Raw genomic sequence first — 13,611 nt, 5'->3', positions numbered from 1 at the left:
GTTAAGTTCACATTGCCATCAGACCGGACGAGGAAGGGAAAGGAGTGGAAGAAGCTTGTGGACTTAAGGAGGGTCCCTTCACGTTCATTTTGGAGCAAGATGTTAAAGCGCCTAAATTTTTATCTCCTCCCCCTACCCAATCTTCCCGAGTTTCTCGGATGACTAATTTACTTTGTAGCCTCTTGAAACATATTTTTAAACTAATTATTAGGAAAAGATGCGGTGATGGGAAGCAGCCTAATGAGCTGATGAAGTGGATGTGAGAGTCGCTGTTACGCCCTCGATACTGCGCTCAAGGAAACGCACGCAGGAGCATCAAAGTCGAGCAGCCCTCAGCGGGAAGACCACTCTCAATACCAAATACTTCTCATTCTGAAGCACTCCTTAGGCCATCATGAATTTGAGAAACTGTTCCCCAATAAACTAAGCAGTCTTCAAGACCTATGAGAGCACTGAGGCACGGGACAGACCACGAGAAAGCAGCTCATGTAGAGCTTTAAGTTTTGGACAAGAGCCCGTCTCACGTACATCAGAATTGGTATCAAAGGGAAGCTCTATCCCTGCAATAGATGTGAGAAACATTTATGCATGCAGTCAAAATTCAAGAAGTATAGAACTCTTAAAGGAGAGGAAATTTCTTAAATTTTATGAACATATCTTCAGCCACAAGTCAAATCTCTCTCCAACATGAGAAAAAAAGAAAATATATGGGTGGGTACCAACAATGGACACCTGGAGCTTCCTTTCCCACAGATCAGTCCTCACTTTGTACCACTCCTGGAAGAAGGCAGGATAACCTCCTACCGGAATTTACTCTTCACTATTTATCACATTACCCACACAGGAGAGAAAACCGTATGAACGGTTAACACATGTGAAAAACCCTTTTTATGAAGTCATAGCTTAATAAATGTGAGATCATGCCTATGGGGGGAAAGCTTATGATATTGAAAGTGGGGGAAAGTTCTACTAGAAGTCAACCTTTCCTCTTGCATCAGAGAACTCACTGTACCTGTAAAAAACGTGGGAAACACAGCACCTCTCTACACATCAAAGAACTGGCTAAGGAAAGAAAAACCTTCTGTGTGACATCAAATTCTTAATTCAGAATCAGAGATTATACATAAGGGAAAAAAATCTATGAAAACAATGGATGTGAGAGTGCCTTCAGCAACGGTCACACTTGCTCTACCAGAAACGTCACAAAATAGAGAAACAGTATATAAATAGAATGAGTGCAGGAAGACTTCCATCCACACCAGAATTGCTCACGGAATACCTAGGGGGTGCCCATGGGGGAGAGACTTGAGCAGTGCAAACAATGTGGGAAATGTCCAGAAGACAGAAATCTTTGTAGATTAGAATATTCACATAGAAACCCAAAGGAAAAAAAAATGTAGGGAAGGCTTCACCAAGAAGTTACAACCAACTGAACATCAAAGAAACAATGTTTGAATAACCTGGGAAAATGCCATCAAGCTAGAGAGTATATAAAGAACATGGTCTCCTGGCAATAACACTGTGCTCAAAGTCATGTTTCCTAGGTGATACCAAACCTCGCATACAAAAGAAATAAAAATAAAAATCCAGTGAACTCTTTTGTAAGCCTCACATTTACAAATAAAAGACAGAAAAAGTGAACACCGGTCAGAAGAACAGAGGAGCCAGCTTGAAGAGGAACTCAATGGCTAAGCTACCATAAGTTGAGCACTATTATAATTAACTGTGGTAATGGATAATACATCACTATACGCATACAAATTCATAAGTCCATACTGAAAAGGTAGGGAGATAGATGGATAGGTACACAGGGAAGAAGGGAGATCTCTTCCTTATGGCAAAATGCCGAGCCAACTAAAAGAACCCTCGGGATTAGAAAATCATTATTTTGTAACAATCATGGCCAAAACTAGGTCAAATGAGAATCATGAATGGATGCCAACTCTAGGATGAAATTTTGATAAGGAGCAGAACATTTGCAACATCTTAAACATGTCCTTCCACACACTGCTTATTAAGTTACAAGGGAAAGAAATATAAAAAAGAAATACTATGGTGGAGAAATTGGACAGCATCTTGACTAGCGATAAAAATTAATATGATCTATGACAGCCAGACACTTTGTGCCCCCTCATGTGGCACCCCAGGAGGGACATAGTCTCTAAAAACCGGATTCTGGCTGAGAATGCTAAACTTCAACCTAATTTCAGAGCAATATCGGGCAAACAAAAATGAGGGCTGCTCTTACAGCAAGACAAAAACCAGCGAGGGGTAGGCTACTGCCTCAAAATTACCAACGTTATAAAAAGGCAAAAAAAAAAAAAGGCTACAGAAATATTCCAGATTACAAGAGGCTGAAGAGACACAACCAAAGAAAAGTTCCTGTAATCAATGAGGAAAAGTGCTTCCAAGGACATTCTTAGATCAAGGGACAATGGAATATAGACAAGACATTCGATAAAAATATAGTATCAAGCCCTGGCCAGTTGGCTTTGGCTCAGCGGTAGAGCATCGGCATGGCGTGCGGGGGACCCGGGTTCGATTCCAGGCCAGGGCACATAGGAGAAGCGCCCATTTGCTTCTCCACCCCTCCCCCTCCTTCCTCTCTGTCTCTCTCTTCCCCTCCCGCAGCCAAGGCTCCATTGGAGCAAAGATGGCCCGGGCGCTGGGGATGGCTCCTTGGCCTCTGCCCCAGGCGCTAGAGTGGCTCTGGTCGCGGCAGAGCGACGCTCCTGAGGGGCAGAGCATCGCCCCCTGGTGGGTAGAGCGGTCACTCCTGGTGGTCGCCCCTGGTGGGCGTGCCGGGTAGATCCCGGTCGGGCGCATGCGGGAGTCTGTCTGACTGTCTCTCCCCGTTTCCAGCTTCAGAAAAATACAAAAAAATATATATATATATAATATATATATAAAATATATATATTATATATATATATATATAAATTTATGAAGGTAAGTGCGCTATGGTCACAGACAGTGCAGCAAGGGAGGGTGGTGGCAGAAAGTGCTCCCGAGAAGGCATGCGGGGTGAAATGGTAACATAAGTGGATCTGGGTCAAGGGCAGGCAGCTATCTCCATCCTATTACCAATTATTTCTTAAAAAGCAATTTTTAAAAAGCTAATCCACCATGCTCTGAGCCCTATCCCCTCCAACAATAGGTATTCATCTCTCTTCTTCTCTCTCATCTTCCTTTTCCCTCTTCTCCAGAGCATTTCTGCACTAAGCTTAGAAACATCTTCATGTACTAAAGAAAAAATCAAAAACAAAAACACCACCTACCCTTCTTGATCCACAGCCGCCCAGCCTCCTGAAAGTCTTGTCACACCTTCTCACTTTCCTTCTGTCTCCACCCACTGCAGTCTGGCCTCAGCCATCACCATGCACTGAGACTGCTCTTGCTAAGGTCACCAAACACCCCCCAGGATGCCAACACCAACAGATCCTCTTTGGTTCGATGCTACTTGGCCTTTTGTCCGTGTTTGATAGCGTTGACCACACCCTCCTCCTAGAAATATCAGCTTCTCCGGGCTTTGGATCAAACAGTCATGATTCCCCTGCCTCTCCGCCCCTGAGCTCCTTTTCCATTTCCTCGTCCTCTACCTGACCTCTAATGGTTCTTTGGGTTCTCAGTCCTCTGTCTCACAGTGGTCTCATCCATTCCCAGGCTTCGAAACCCACCTACATGCTGAGGACTCCCACATTTATTTCTTCTGCCCACGGCTTTGCTCTGGATTCCATATCCACTCAGCCCAACTGCCTTGACCTCATGGCCCGAATCTTCTCGAAACTGAACTGTCGGTCTCCCCAAATCCCAAATCTTCTCTCCCAACCTTCCTATTTCCGGAAGTGCCACTGAGCTGCTCAAGTCAAACAACACGGCTCATCCATTGGATGTGGAAATTATAAGCAACATTTTTTTTCTTCATGCTTTTCAATGGTTGAAATTTTTCCTATCATAAACATATACTTATAAACACATGAATTCATCAAAATTAAAAGAACCAAAACATCTTTCTTTGAAGCAGAACAAAATAAAGGTGTGCTGAAACACAATGCTTGATAGTCTCTCTATTTGCTCTCAGCTTTAGTTTCATGAATGTCAAGATAAGGATACTAAAAAAATAATATTAACTTTATTAATTACCGGAAGTGTGGGGATTTACGGAAGACATCACAGCATCAGCTTCGATCTGGGAAAGAAGAATAATAGAACATATCATTTCATCAAATGTTTGCACAGTGCAAGTTCTCAATTCCTGGGACATGGGGAAGGGATGTGTTTTATAAGATACCAACTTTGTTGAGCCCTGCGCACAAGCGATGTCACAAGAGTCGTCGTACTCTTTCATCCACATCCCTAAGGTCTCAGAGGCTAATCTGCTACAGACTCAAAGGACCCCAGACTTCACTCCATTGACCAAAACAGTTTCAGCACGTAAAATCAACCTGGCTGTCACCCGGGTAGCCCGCCTAAAAGGTCACTTTGCCATTCTGGCAAACCGAAATTGTCACAATGGACTCAACTCTTTTATTTTTAAGTCCCCCCCCATTGTAAAAGTAACATAGTGCTGAAAACTTGAAAAATATAAAAAATCATGAAGAAGACAAATTTAAAAATCAACCACCCAATGAAAACATTTTGGCCTAACTTCTTTGTCTACACATTTTAACCACATTTGAGAACACACTGTCTATCAAGTTTGAGGGCCTGCTTTCACTGAATATTAAAATACAGTATAAACATGATAATTATAAAAATTACAGAATTCGAACCCTGGCAGTACCTGATGCGGCTTCTCTACCTTGGACTGCATGGCTGACGCTCTCCTGGTTCCTCCAGCCCCCCCCCCCCAGGCAGTTCCTACTGCACCTTCTTCACAGAGCCCCCGCCTGCCCATAAACGTCCGAACTCCGGAGTTCTACCCTCCGGCCACCGCCCTTCACACTCCGCACGCTGTTCTGGGCAATGCCAGCCTGTCTCCTGCTCTGAGCTACGACCTGTAAACAGAGGAGTCCCCAGTCTGTGTCCAGCCCTCACCTCTCCGCCCAGTTTCGGGTTCCTGTATCTAAGAGAGGCAGCGCAATTGGAGAGTAGACCCCCTCACCCGGCACCAGCACAGTACTGGATGAGTGAACGCACTAGGCATGCTCACAGCCTCCTCAAACCTAACGTGCCCCCGTCTGAACTCACTGACTTTCCCCTAACACCTACTCCCGGACTTTCTTACTCGGTGGATCACAATTGCTTTAGTCCTGCTGTCACACCAGGAGTGTCACTCATCGCCATTATATCCAGTCACTCATAAGAGTGTAACTTGTGCCACCACCACAAAGTCCTCCCAGACACTTCCTAGCGGAGGTCTAGCTCTGGAGTTTAAATGACACTCGGACTCTTACTGCAGGTGCCGCTAGACTCAGGCCCCCTCTTTGTCCCCTTCACTTTCTGTTCTCTATTTTAGTAGTTATCACAGTTGTATCAGTCTCTATACACTAACCTGTAAACTGCTTCAAATATCTCTAGCAACTAGCAAAAGTTCTTTTCATTAAATAGGAACACAATAGGCCCTGGCCAGGTGGCTCAGTGGATAAAGCTTCGAGCTGGCATTCCAGAGACTGCAGGTTTGACCTCCGCTCGGGGGACAAAAAAGCTATCAATAAGTACACAACTAAATGGAACAACTAAGTAAAAGAATGAATTGATGCTTCTCTCTCTCGCTCTCTCTTTCTCTCTCTCTCTTCCTCATTTACGTTTTAACGTTAAAACAAACTAAGTTGACCAGGTTGATAAAGGCAGGAGACCAGATACCTTTCCGGATGAACCCAGGCTAAGTACAATGATTCAAAGGCTGAGTCTGCTTAGCTGACCTGCTTTAAAATTCCTGCTGAAATGACGGCAGGTTAGCAGGAGAGCTGCGGTGTCTGGGAGCCAGCCAGCCCTGACTCCTCTGAGCTCTGTTATCAGCCTCTCAGTAACTAACATCCCCTAGTAGTTGAACCATATCAACCCATCTGGGGTATTCATGGGACCTATTTGGGTCAACAGACCATACATACTTTGAGGTTATGATACATTTAAGCAAAAATAAATGACGGAGACGTGGGACATCATGTGGTTCCTGGCTTCGCTGGGCTTGCAATCTGACAGGTAGAGCCACTCAGGAGCAGCAATGGGTCAAAGTGATTGCCAAGCTGTCTAGTCTAATCAGGGCATGTGGGAGGGCATTCCAGGCAGCGTCCTGAGAGCCCCTCCGCTGGGTGACTGCAGTTGAATCTCTTAAACCTGGACAAGATCTTGCCTCTGAGAATTCCAGTTCAGCAGCTTCACAAGAGGGACACGTTTCTAGAATGCGATGTAACAGGAGGGAGAGCAGCCCCGCGATGGGGTGAACAGGAAAGTTGCCCTGCTAAAGTAGGGGGTTCACTGAGGTTCAGTCAGCTCTCATTATAAGTGAATTAACGCCACCTTTCTGGAGCCCAGTATCCGACAAAATGTCAAATGTACCCAGGAATTGTATTTTAGGAATTTATTCCACAGATGCAGGTCCACAGCACAGCTACAAATAGATATAAAAGGATGCTCATCGCACCAATGCTCGTAGGAACAAAAACTAAGGGAAAGAATCTAAATGACCAAAAAACAGGAAACTGGCTAATGAGAATACTATGCAACTGTTTGGATTTTTTTTTTTTTTTTTTTTTGGTATTTCTCTGAAGTGAGAAGCAGGGAGGCAGAGAGACAGACTCCCACATGAGCCTGACCAGGATGCACTCAGCATGCCCACCAGGGGGTGATGCTCTGCCCATCTGGGGTGTTGCTCCATTGCAACTGGATCCATTCTAGAGCCTGAAGCAGAGGCCATGGAGCCATCCTCAGCGCCCGGGGCCAATTTTGCTCTAATGGATCCTTGGCTGCGGGAGGGGTGGAGAGAGATAGAGAGAAAGGAGAGAGGGAAGGGGTGGAGAAGCAGATAGGCGCTTCTCCTGTGTTCCCTGGCCAGGAACCAAACCTGGAATATCCACATGGTGGGCTGATGCTCTACCACTGAGCGAACCTGCCAGGGCCACTATGCAACTTTTTAAAATGTGGTGGTGTGTGCTTTTATGTGCAGCTATTGTTAAGTCAAAAAAGAAAGTTGTTTTCAATAGAAGGCTATGCATGATTATGTGTGTCAGGCATAGGAAATTTTGAAATGATACACAAGAAACTTAACAATGGTAACACCTAACTAGGGCCCTCTAGTTGGGAGGGAGGGGATTTTACATTCAGCTTTATACTTTTCTGCACCATTTAACTTTTTTAATATGTTAATTACTAAAGAAAACATTTTAATAATAAAAAGCCCTGCATGTCACTTCCTCTGTGAATTTTGCCTGTTATCAGCACACCCCTCCCAGCCTTCCCTCATCACATCTTTCTAGCATCTCATACTTATAATAATTATTAGCAGCCTGGTAGTGAGCTAGGTTTCATGGGCTTTAGTGCGAGAGCTTTCTAATTAATTCATCCCTGAGTTGGATTCTAAAGAAAAAAAAAGTAAAATTCAGCAGTGGGTTCATCTCTGAAACTGCTTAAAGGTGGGGATTAACTTTATATATATTTTAAGCTAGCCCTCTGCACTTGATCATTAGGATCCATTCACCATTAGGATCCTTGTACTGTCAGCCCCACCCCCAAATACATAAAGAAAGCTGTACCTTGGAGGGCTTGTACCCAAACAGCATTACGACAGCAACTTTAAAGTCCTCTCTGCTTAGATAGCCTTTGTTATCTTCGTCACATGCTTTGAAGACCTAAGGAACATCAAATATCTTAAGACAGAAACCATTTGTTCTATTATTTTTATCACTAGTTTATATGAAATTTGAAATTTCAAAATCTAAACCTCAGCCCACCCGTAGGCTCGGAAATGGGAGTTTCATTATCCTATTTTTAATTCCCAAGAAATCTTAATGATGGGCTAAAATGTACCCTTCAAGAGTTCCACTGAGCCTGACCAGGCAGTGGCGCAGTGGATAGAGCATCAGACTGGGATGCAGAGGACCCAGGTTCGAGACCCCGAGGTCACCAGCTTGAGTGCGGGCTCATCTGGTTTGAGCAAAGCTTACCCAAGGTCGCTGGCTCCAGCAAGGGGTTACTCCGTCTGCTGTAGCCCCACGGTCAAGGCACATATGAGAAAGCAATCAATGAACAACTAAGATGTTGCAACGAAAAACTAATGATTGATGCTTCTCATCCCTCTCCGTTCCTGTCTATCTGTCCCTATTTATCCTTCTCTCTGACTCTCTGACTCTGTAAAAAAAAAAAGTTCCACTGACTTAATCGCTAAACTGATGCGAATTAATTCCTTTAAACTCTTGGTATAATTTCTACCCAAAATTCGGTCCTAGAGTTAGGAAGGTGAGGGAAAGGGGCTTGCTTTGAAAGGCGGAGGAGAGATGCATTAGTTCCTAATGCACCACGGGGCAGAGAAGAGAAGGCACTCAGAAGTAGCCAGACAGGACAGGGAGCCAGAGGCTTGCAGCCCTAGGCTCAACCATTAACAATGACACAGGAAGGACGTTCAGTCCTTGTCTCTGCAACGAGACGCAGTAAGAACCAAAGTGAGAGTTCGGAGACTAGTTAAAACCCGAAACAGCCCCCTGGACACCTACTTCCACCCATTTCTTGTGATCCGAAGGGCTGGCTTCCCAAGTCCGCGGCTGGGCTCCAGCCTGAGAGAAAAACATCGCGACTACCACAACCGAGTTGAGACTGGCAACCCAGCAACCTCCGCAGCCAGAGCCAGGAGTGTTGCAGACCAACCGCTACGCGCGCCGCCGCTCCAAAAGATGAGCGTGGCCGGACACCTCCACTGTTGTTTCCCATTGGAGGGCCTGCAAGCCACTGGCGCTGGTCCCGCAGTCCTATTGGCCAGAGACTTTGTTTAATAACGTTTCCTTGGAACAGCCTATGGCGGAGAGGCTCCCAGGCCCGCCCGCAGCGCTGGGTTCCGCCACGTCTGGTCACCTTAACTCCTTGCGCGCCGATGGGGATCCTGCTCACCCAGGTGATGTTTCAGTGATTCCTTTCCTTCTTTGCCCCCCACGCCTCGCAATAAATTACTTTTGATAATGTTGATCTACGGTATTGTGCTAACTATAATAGGAGACGCAAAATGAGAGTAAACAAAGCACAAAATTAGCCAAGTCCAGTATTTACGTGCAGATCAAGTCATTACAGTACAGCCCTTCGGGGTCAGTTTTGTCCTTCCGGTAGCCCCAGCACCTAGCACGATACCTGGCACGAGCAGAAGAACCAAGTGAACCCTGAGGACATTTATGCAAGTTACTTCATTCAGTCCTGGGGAGAGGAACTCCGTATGAAAGACACTCTGAGAATAAGCAGTGTAAACAGCACTGAGCCCAAATTCCATAGCAAACATCCTTATTAAAGGCAAGGAGTATGGAGAGGGATCCGGCAAATCCGTAAGATTAGAAAGCAAGCACACACACACACACACACACACACACACCGGTTTCAACTAAGAATCGAGGTCGAGTCCGAGGGGTATTTCAGAGTAGGTTTTACAGTGTGCGCCCCAGGTAAGCCCGCTTTTCCTGGGACACAGGTGCCTTGAACCTCAGCTAGTTCTCTCTCTGCCTTTATTTTTTAATTTTTATTTATTGATTTCAGCGAGAAAGGAAGGGAGGGGGCATAGATCTGTCCCTGTATGTGCACTGACCAGGATTGAACTGGTAACTTTTGCGCTGGGGACGATGCTCTGGCCAGAGCTCTTCGCTCTGCCTTTAAAACAATCTCCTCAGCCCCCAGCCTCGAGCCCGGGAACCTCAAGTTTTCTGTGAGAATCCCTGTAAATGATAGGTAGCAGTTTCTTTGTTTGTTGAGAGAAGCGGCCGGGAGCTGAGCCGAGACCTGCAGGCAGCCAGGTCTCCCCTCCGCCTCCTCCCGGGACAGCTTCAGGCGGCCTGTCTGGGCGAGACGTTCTTTAGGACCCAGCGGCTAGCGTCCCGGAAAAGGAAGGGGCAGAGCTACAGCCACGAGGTGCGCGCCGGGGTCCCGAGAGTTTGAACTGCACGTAGGCGCCGGCGACCGTGGCGGGGCGGGAACTCGAGTGGCTGCGGGCTCGGAACCTCAAGCAGTTGCAGGAGCTGAGGCTAGCGATCCTGCTCCTTCCCTCGAAGTCGTGAGTGCCCGGAGGGGCTGGAACCTGAGCATCTGGTACAGACACTAGATAGGGTCCCCTCCTGGGCCTCCACTTCTTGCAGTAATAGTACCTCTTAGCCGGGAGTGTGGACTTGAGGCTCCCCTGGCTCGGGTTCTTATTCCCGCTTCTCCACGCAGTGGGTGGGTGGTCTCGGCTGTCTGGAGTGAAGCCAGCGCGTGTTGAGCGTTTACCCCAGGCCAGGCACTTAACCTTTCTGTGTTCAGTTTCCCCGTGAATGGGAACGGTCGTGGTACGTAGTGTAGACTTGTGAACGTGAAATGAATTAGTACCTGGTGAAGCGCTTCGAATTGTGCCTGGCCCGAAATTGTGCCTGGCCCGAAATTGTGCCTGGCCCGAGGTAAGCGCACAGAAAATTTAGCAGCTGTCATTCTTTCCCAAACGAACCTCGAACCCACTCACTTCCCTCCATCCCCACCGCCTTCATCAGTCAGCGCCCCGACTGCCCCGGCAGGGGCTTCCATATTTTTAAAAGGGGTAAATCGGACCAAGGTACTCTCCTGTTTATTAAAGCCCTTCAGTGAAACCCCATTGTTCTTAGAATGAAGTCCAGTATCTTTAACATGCCTTACTCCTCCTCCCCACCCTCTTCCTCGTAGACCATTGTATTCCTTGCCCAAATCCTTCCTTCTGCTCTTGCAATTATTACAGCCTCCTTCCCACTTAGAGGCTTTTGCAGGTTGGCTTCCCTGTCCTTGGAATACGCTCCACCCCGCACCTGCTGGTTCCTTTCATCCTTCAGATCTCATTTAAATATTACTTATTCAGAGTGTTCCAAAGTAAGGGCATCCCTGATCTCCCACCCGTGAAATGTATCAAATGTCTGTAAAGATATCTTGTTTTTTTGTTTGTTTTTTTGTTTTTGTGTTGGTCTGTTTCTTTCCCCCTGAAATATAAGCTGTTCTAGAACAGAAATGGTTTGTATGTTGTTAACTTTATTCCCAGGGCACTGTTAGGTTGCACCGAGAAGGAAGCCAGGCCAAATATGGGGATAACACAGTACATTGAAGCATCTGCGTACAGATGGGCGGAGACCCTAAGCCTGTCAGCAGCAAGAGGAAGTGAAGCCCTAGCCTATATAGGACAGGGTTAGTGGTATTTCACGCCACAGGGCGGAAACTTCTGTTACCTGTGGCAGTTAAACAATGGGGGGCAATGATTAATGACTAAATAACAGAATGTACAGGTATGTGATGGAAAAGTGGCTTGCTTGCTGACAAGATGTCCAAGGAGACAGCAATAGCTATGTAAAGTCCAGTCTGACTGTAAAAATTTGAGCGTACTCAGAATTACGCTCTAATTTGCCTTATCCTCAACCACTAGTTTCAGAGTCAACAATGAACATTTTTGCTTTGTTTTGGACTTTGGCTCAACCCCCATTCCTGGAGCATCTAAGAACAGGTGTAGATTCAAAGACTAAGAGAGAGGAGGAGACTGATTTATGCTGTCACTTTCTTTGCCAGAATCCGTAGCAGATTCTGGTAAGGTACCTCTGAGCACCTGCAAAGCAGCTGATGTTAGTTAGGGTGCTCAGCACCTGGACGGCTACAGGTGCACTGTGTGTGTTGCAGGTGCTCGTAAGACAGGGAATTTGAGGGCAGTAGAGTGAGTTTGCCAATGGCATGGGAAATGGGAAGTAACGATATTTCCATCTTTCATTTCTAGAAGTATAATGTCTCAGGAAGGTGATTATGGGCGATGGACGATATCTAGTAGTGATGAAAGTGAAGAGGAAAAGCCCAAGCTGAACAAGCCATCCACTTCTCTCCCCCTTGCTGGGCTGGGAGCAGCATCTGAGCCAGGGTACCCCTGTTCTGAGGCTCGGAAAGCCGCCCACAGGAGGAAGATGTCACCCCTGCAATTCAGCAACACAGATGCGGTTTCGGAAGTTTCGCCCCCCAAGAGGCAGAAGGGTGGTTCCCAGGAGGAGCTGGGTTGGTGCCTCTCCAGCAGTGATGATGAGCTGCCACCAGAGACACAGAAGGTGGCTAAGAAAGTGGCGGTCAAAGAGGAGAGAGGCGTCTCCTGTCCCACAGACCGTGCTGCCCCAAGAGCCGGAAATCATGGCCCCCCTGCCTGCCAGGCGCCCACAGAGGGCGAAGACGAGTACGAAACGTCAGGGGAAGGCCAGGACATTTGGGACATGCTGGATAAAGGGAACCCCTTCCGGTTTTACCTCACTAGAGTCTCAGGCATTAAGCCGAAGTATAACGCTGGAGCCCTCCACATCAAGGGTGAGTAGTGCGGTGGTCTGGAACTGTCAGGCTGCACGGGAGAGAGCCCCGGTGGGGTGTGGGGACCAGGAAGGTAGCTTAGACTGGCCTCCAAGATCACCATGGTCTAATCACCCTCAGGAAAAAGAAAAGTGCCGCTTGACAAGCAAATGTCTGAGTGTGGCAGCAAACTGTTTACTTCGGTAGGAAATCAGGGGCTGTTTCTCACTGTCCTGTAGATCAGCACCGAGGAACGCTTGAGTGCGCTGGTTAAAACTGGTGCCCTTTTAACTTAAAGATTAAACTTGATCAACCACACTTTATTAACGAAGCAGCAAACACTTGAGAACAGCAGCTCTCTCTGGTTCCTGGATCACCTAAGACTTGTTAAGAGCGCATGTTCTCGGCCCCACCCTAATTACCTGGGGAGCCAGGCCTGCTGTTTTGGCCTTGAGGGGATTCTAATGCCCAGTCAGGTTTGAGAACCACTGCAGGGAGCCTGGTTTTGGTTCCTGGCAGAGAAGAAGAAGAAGAAGAAAATAGACTGTCAGCATGCAAATAGATGTTTCAGTTCTGAACCAAAAGATGGTGTTGGTTGCTCTGGGTTTCCCTGGGGTCCATCTGTGTGGTATGGTGCTTTGTGCTTGGTCTTCACCCCTGGTTATATTTGGTTTTTGTCCTAGGCTCCTGAAACCGCTCCATAGTAGTAAAGGTGGAAGTGTGTTTTGTTATTCATCACAAGGTTGCCTAGTCAGCCAACCCATGCAGTCAGGGTCCTTTACGGAACTCTCTACCTCAGCCCCCACCTCCAGGGAGAGGAGAGGGACTGGAGGTTGAGTGAATCACGGAAGGTCAGCTTCCAGGCTAGTTACCAGGCGGGCGGAGGCTGGTGCTGACCCCTCCCCCACTGGGCCCCGCGCCCCTCTTCCATCGGGCTGTCCCTAAAGTGCGTCCTTTCATAATAAACCAGTAATCCAGTAAGTCACGTTCCTTCCTGAGTTCTGTGATGAGATCTCCTAGCAAATCATCCAACCCGAGGAGGGGATCATAGGAACCCCAGTTTACAGTTGGGAGTACGGGAGGTCAGGGCTTGTGACCGGCCCCTGAGGTGAGGGCAGTCTTGTGGGAGGTCTAGCGTGAATGAGTGTGAGGTGGGCTTCTCTAGAAACGAGCATG

The 13,611-nt window shown here is 47.2% G+C and overlaps 2 protein-coding genes across 10 annotated transcripts in view; one reads left to right on the top strand and one right to left on the bottom strand.

The window, feature by feature from the left end:
- Positions 1-8,845, bottom strand: part of EFCAB11 (EF-hand calcium binding domain 11) — a 153,325-nt gene extending 144,480 nt beyond the window's left edge. For all 6 annotated transcript variants that reach the window (XR_010731296.1, XR_010731297.1, XM_066276587.1 and 3 more), the window contains exons 1-3: positions 8,652-8,845; positions 7,695-7,790; positions 4,144-4,189 (exon numbers count right to left, since the gene is read on the bottom strand). Coding sequence is in view for 4 of the 6 variants with exons in the window: in XM_066276587.1 (XP_066132684.1) it covers positions 4,144-4,189; positions 7,695-7,790; positions 8,652-8,726 (217 nt within the window). In the remaining 2 variants the exon portion in view is untranslated. The remainder of the gene's footprint in view (positions 1-4,143; positions 4,190-7,694; positions 7,791-8,651) is intronic.
- A 1,182-nt stretch (positions 8,846-10,027) lies between these two features.
- TDP1 (tyrosyl-DNA phosphodiesterase 1) overlaps positions 10,028-13,611 on the top strand; it is a 67,705-nt gene continuing 64,121 nt past the window's right edge. Inside the window, exons 1-2 of one of the 4 annotated variants that reach the window (XM_066276083.1) lie at positions 10,028-10,218; positions 11,888-12,456. In XM_066276083.1, the coding sequence (XP_066132180.1) occupies positions 11,895-12,456 (562 nt within the window). In that variant the 5' untranslated portion in view covers positions 10,028-10,218; positions 11,888-11,894. Of the gene's footprint in view, positions 10,219-11,173; positions 11,311-11,346; positions 11,409-11,887; positions 12,457-13,611 lie in introns of those variants that run through there. The other 3 variants (XM_066276085.1, XM_066276086.1, XM_066276082.1) reach the window with 3 other exon arrangements.

The sequence above is a fragment of the Saccopteryx bilineata genome, chromosome 4 (genome assembly GCF_036850765.1).
Source record: "Saccopteryx bilineata isolate mSacBil1 chromosome 4, mSacBil1_pri_phased_curated, whole genome shotgun sequence".
NCBI classification, from domain to species: Eukaryota; Metazoa; Chordata; class Mammalia; order Chiroptera; family Emballonuridae; genus Saccopteryx; species Saccopteryx bilineata.
This window is presented reverse-complemented; position numbering and strand designations above follow the sequence as displayed.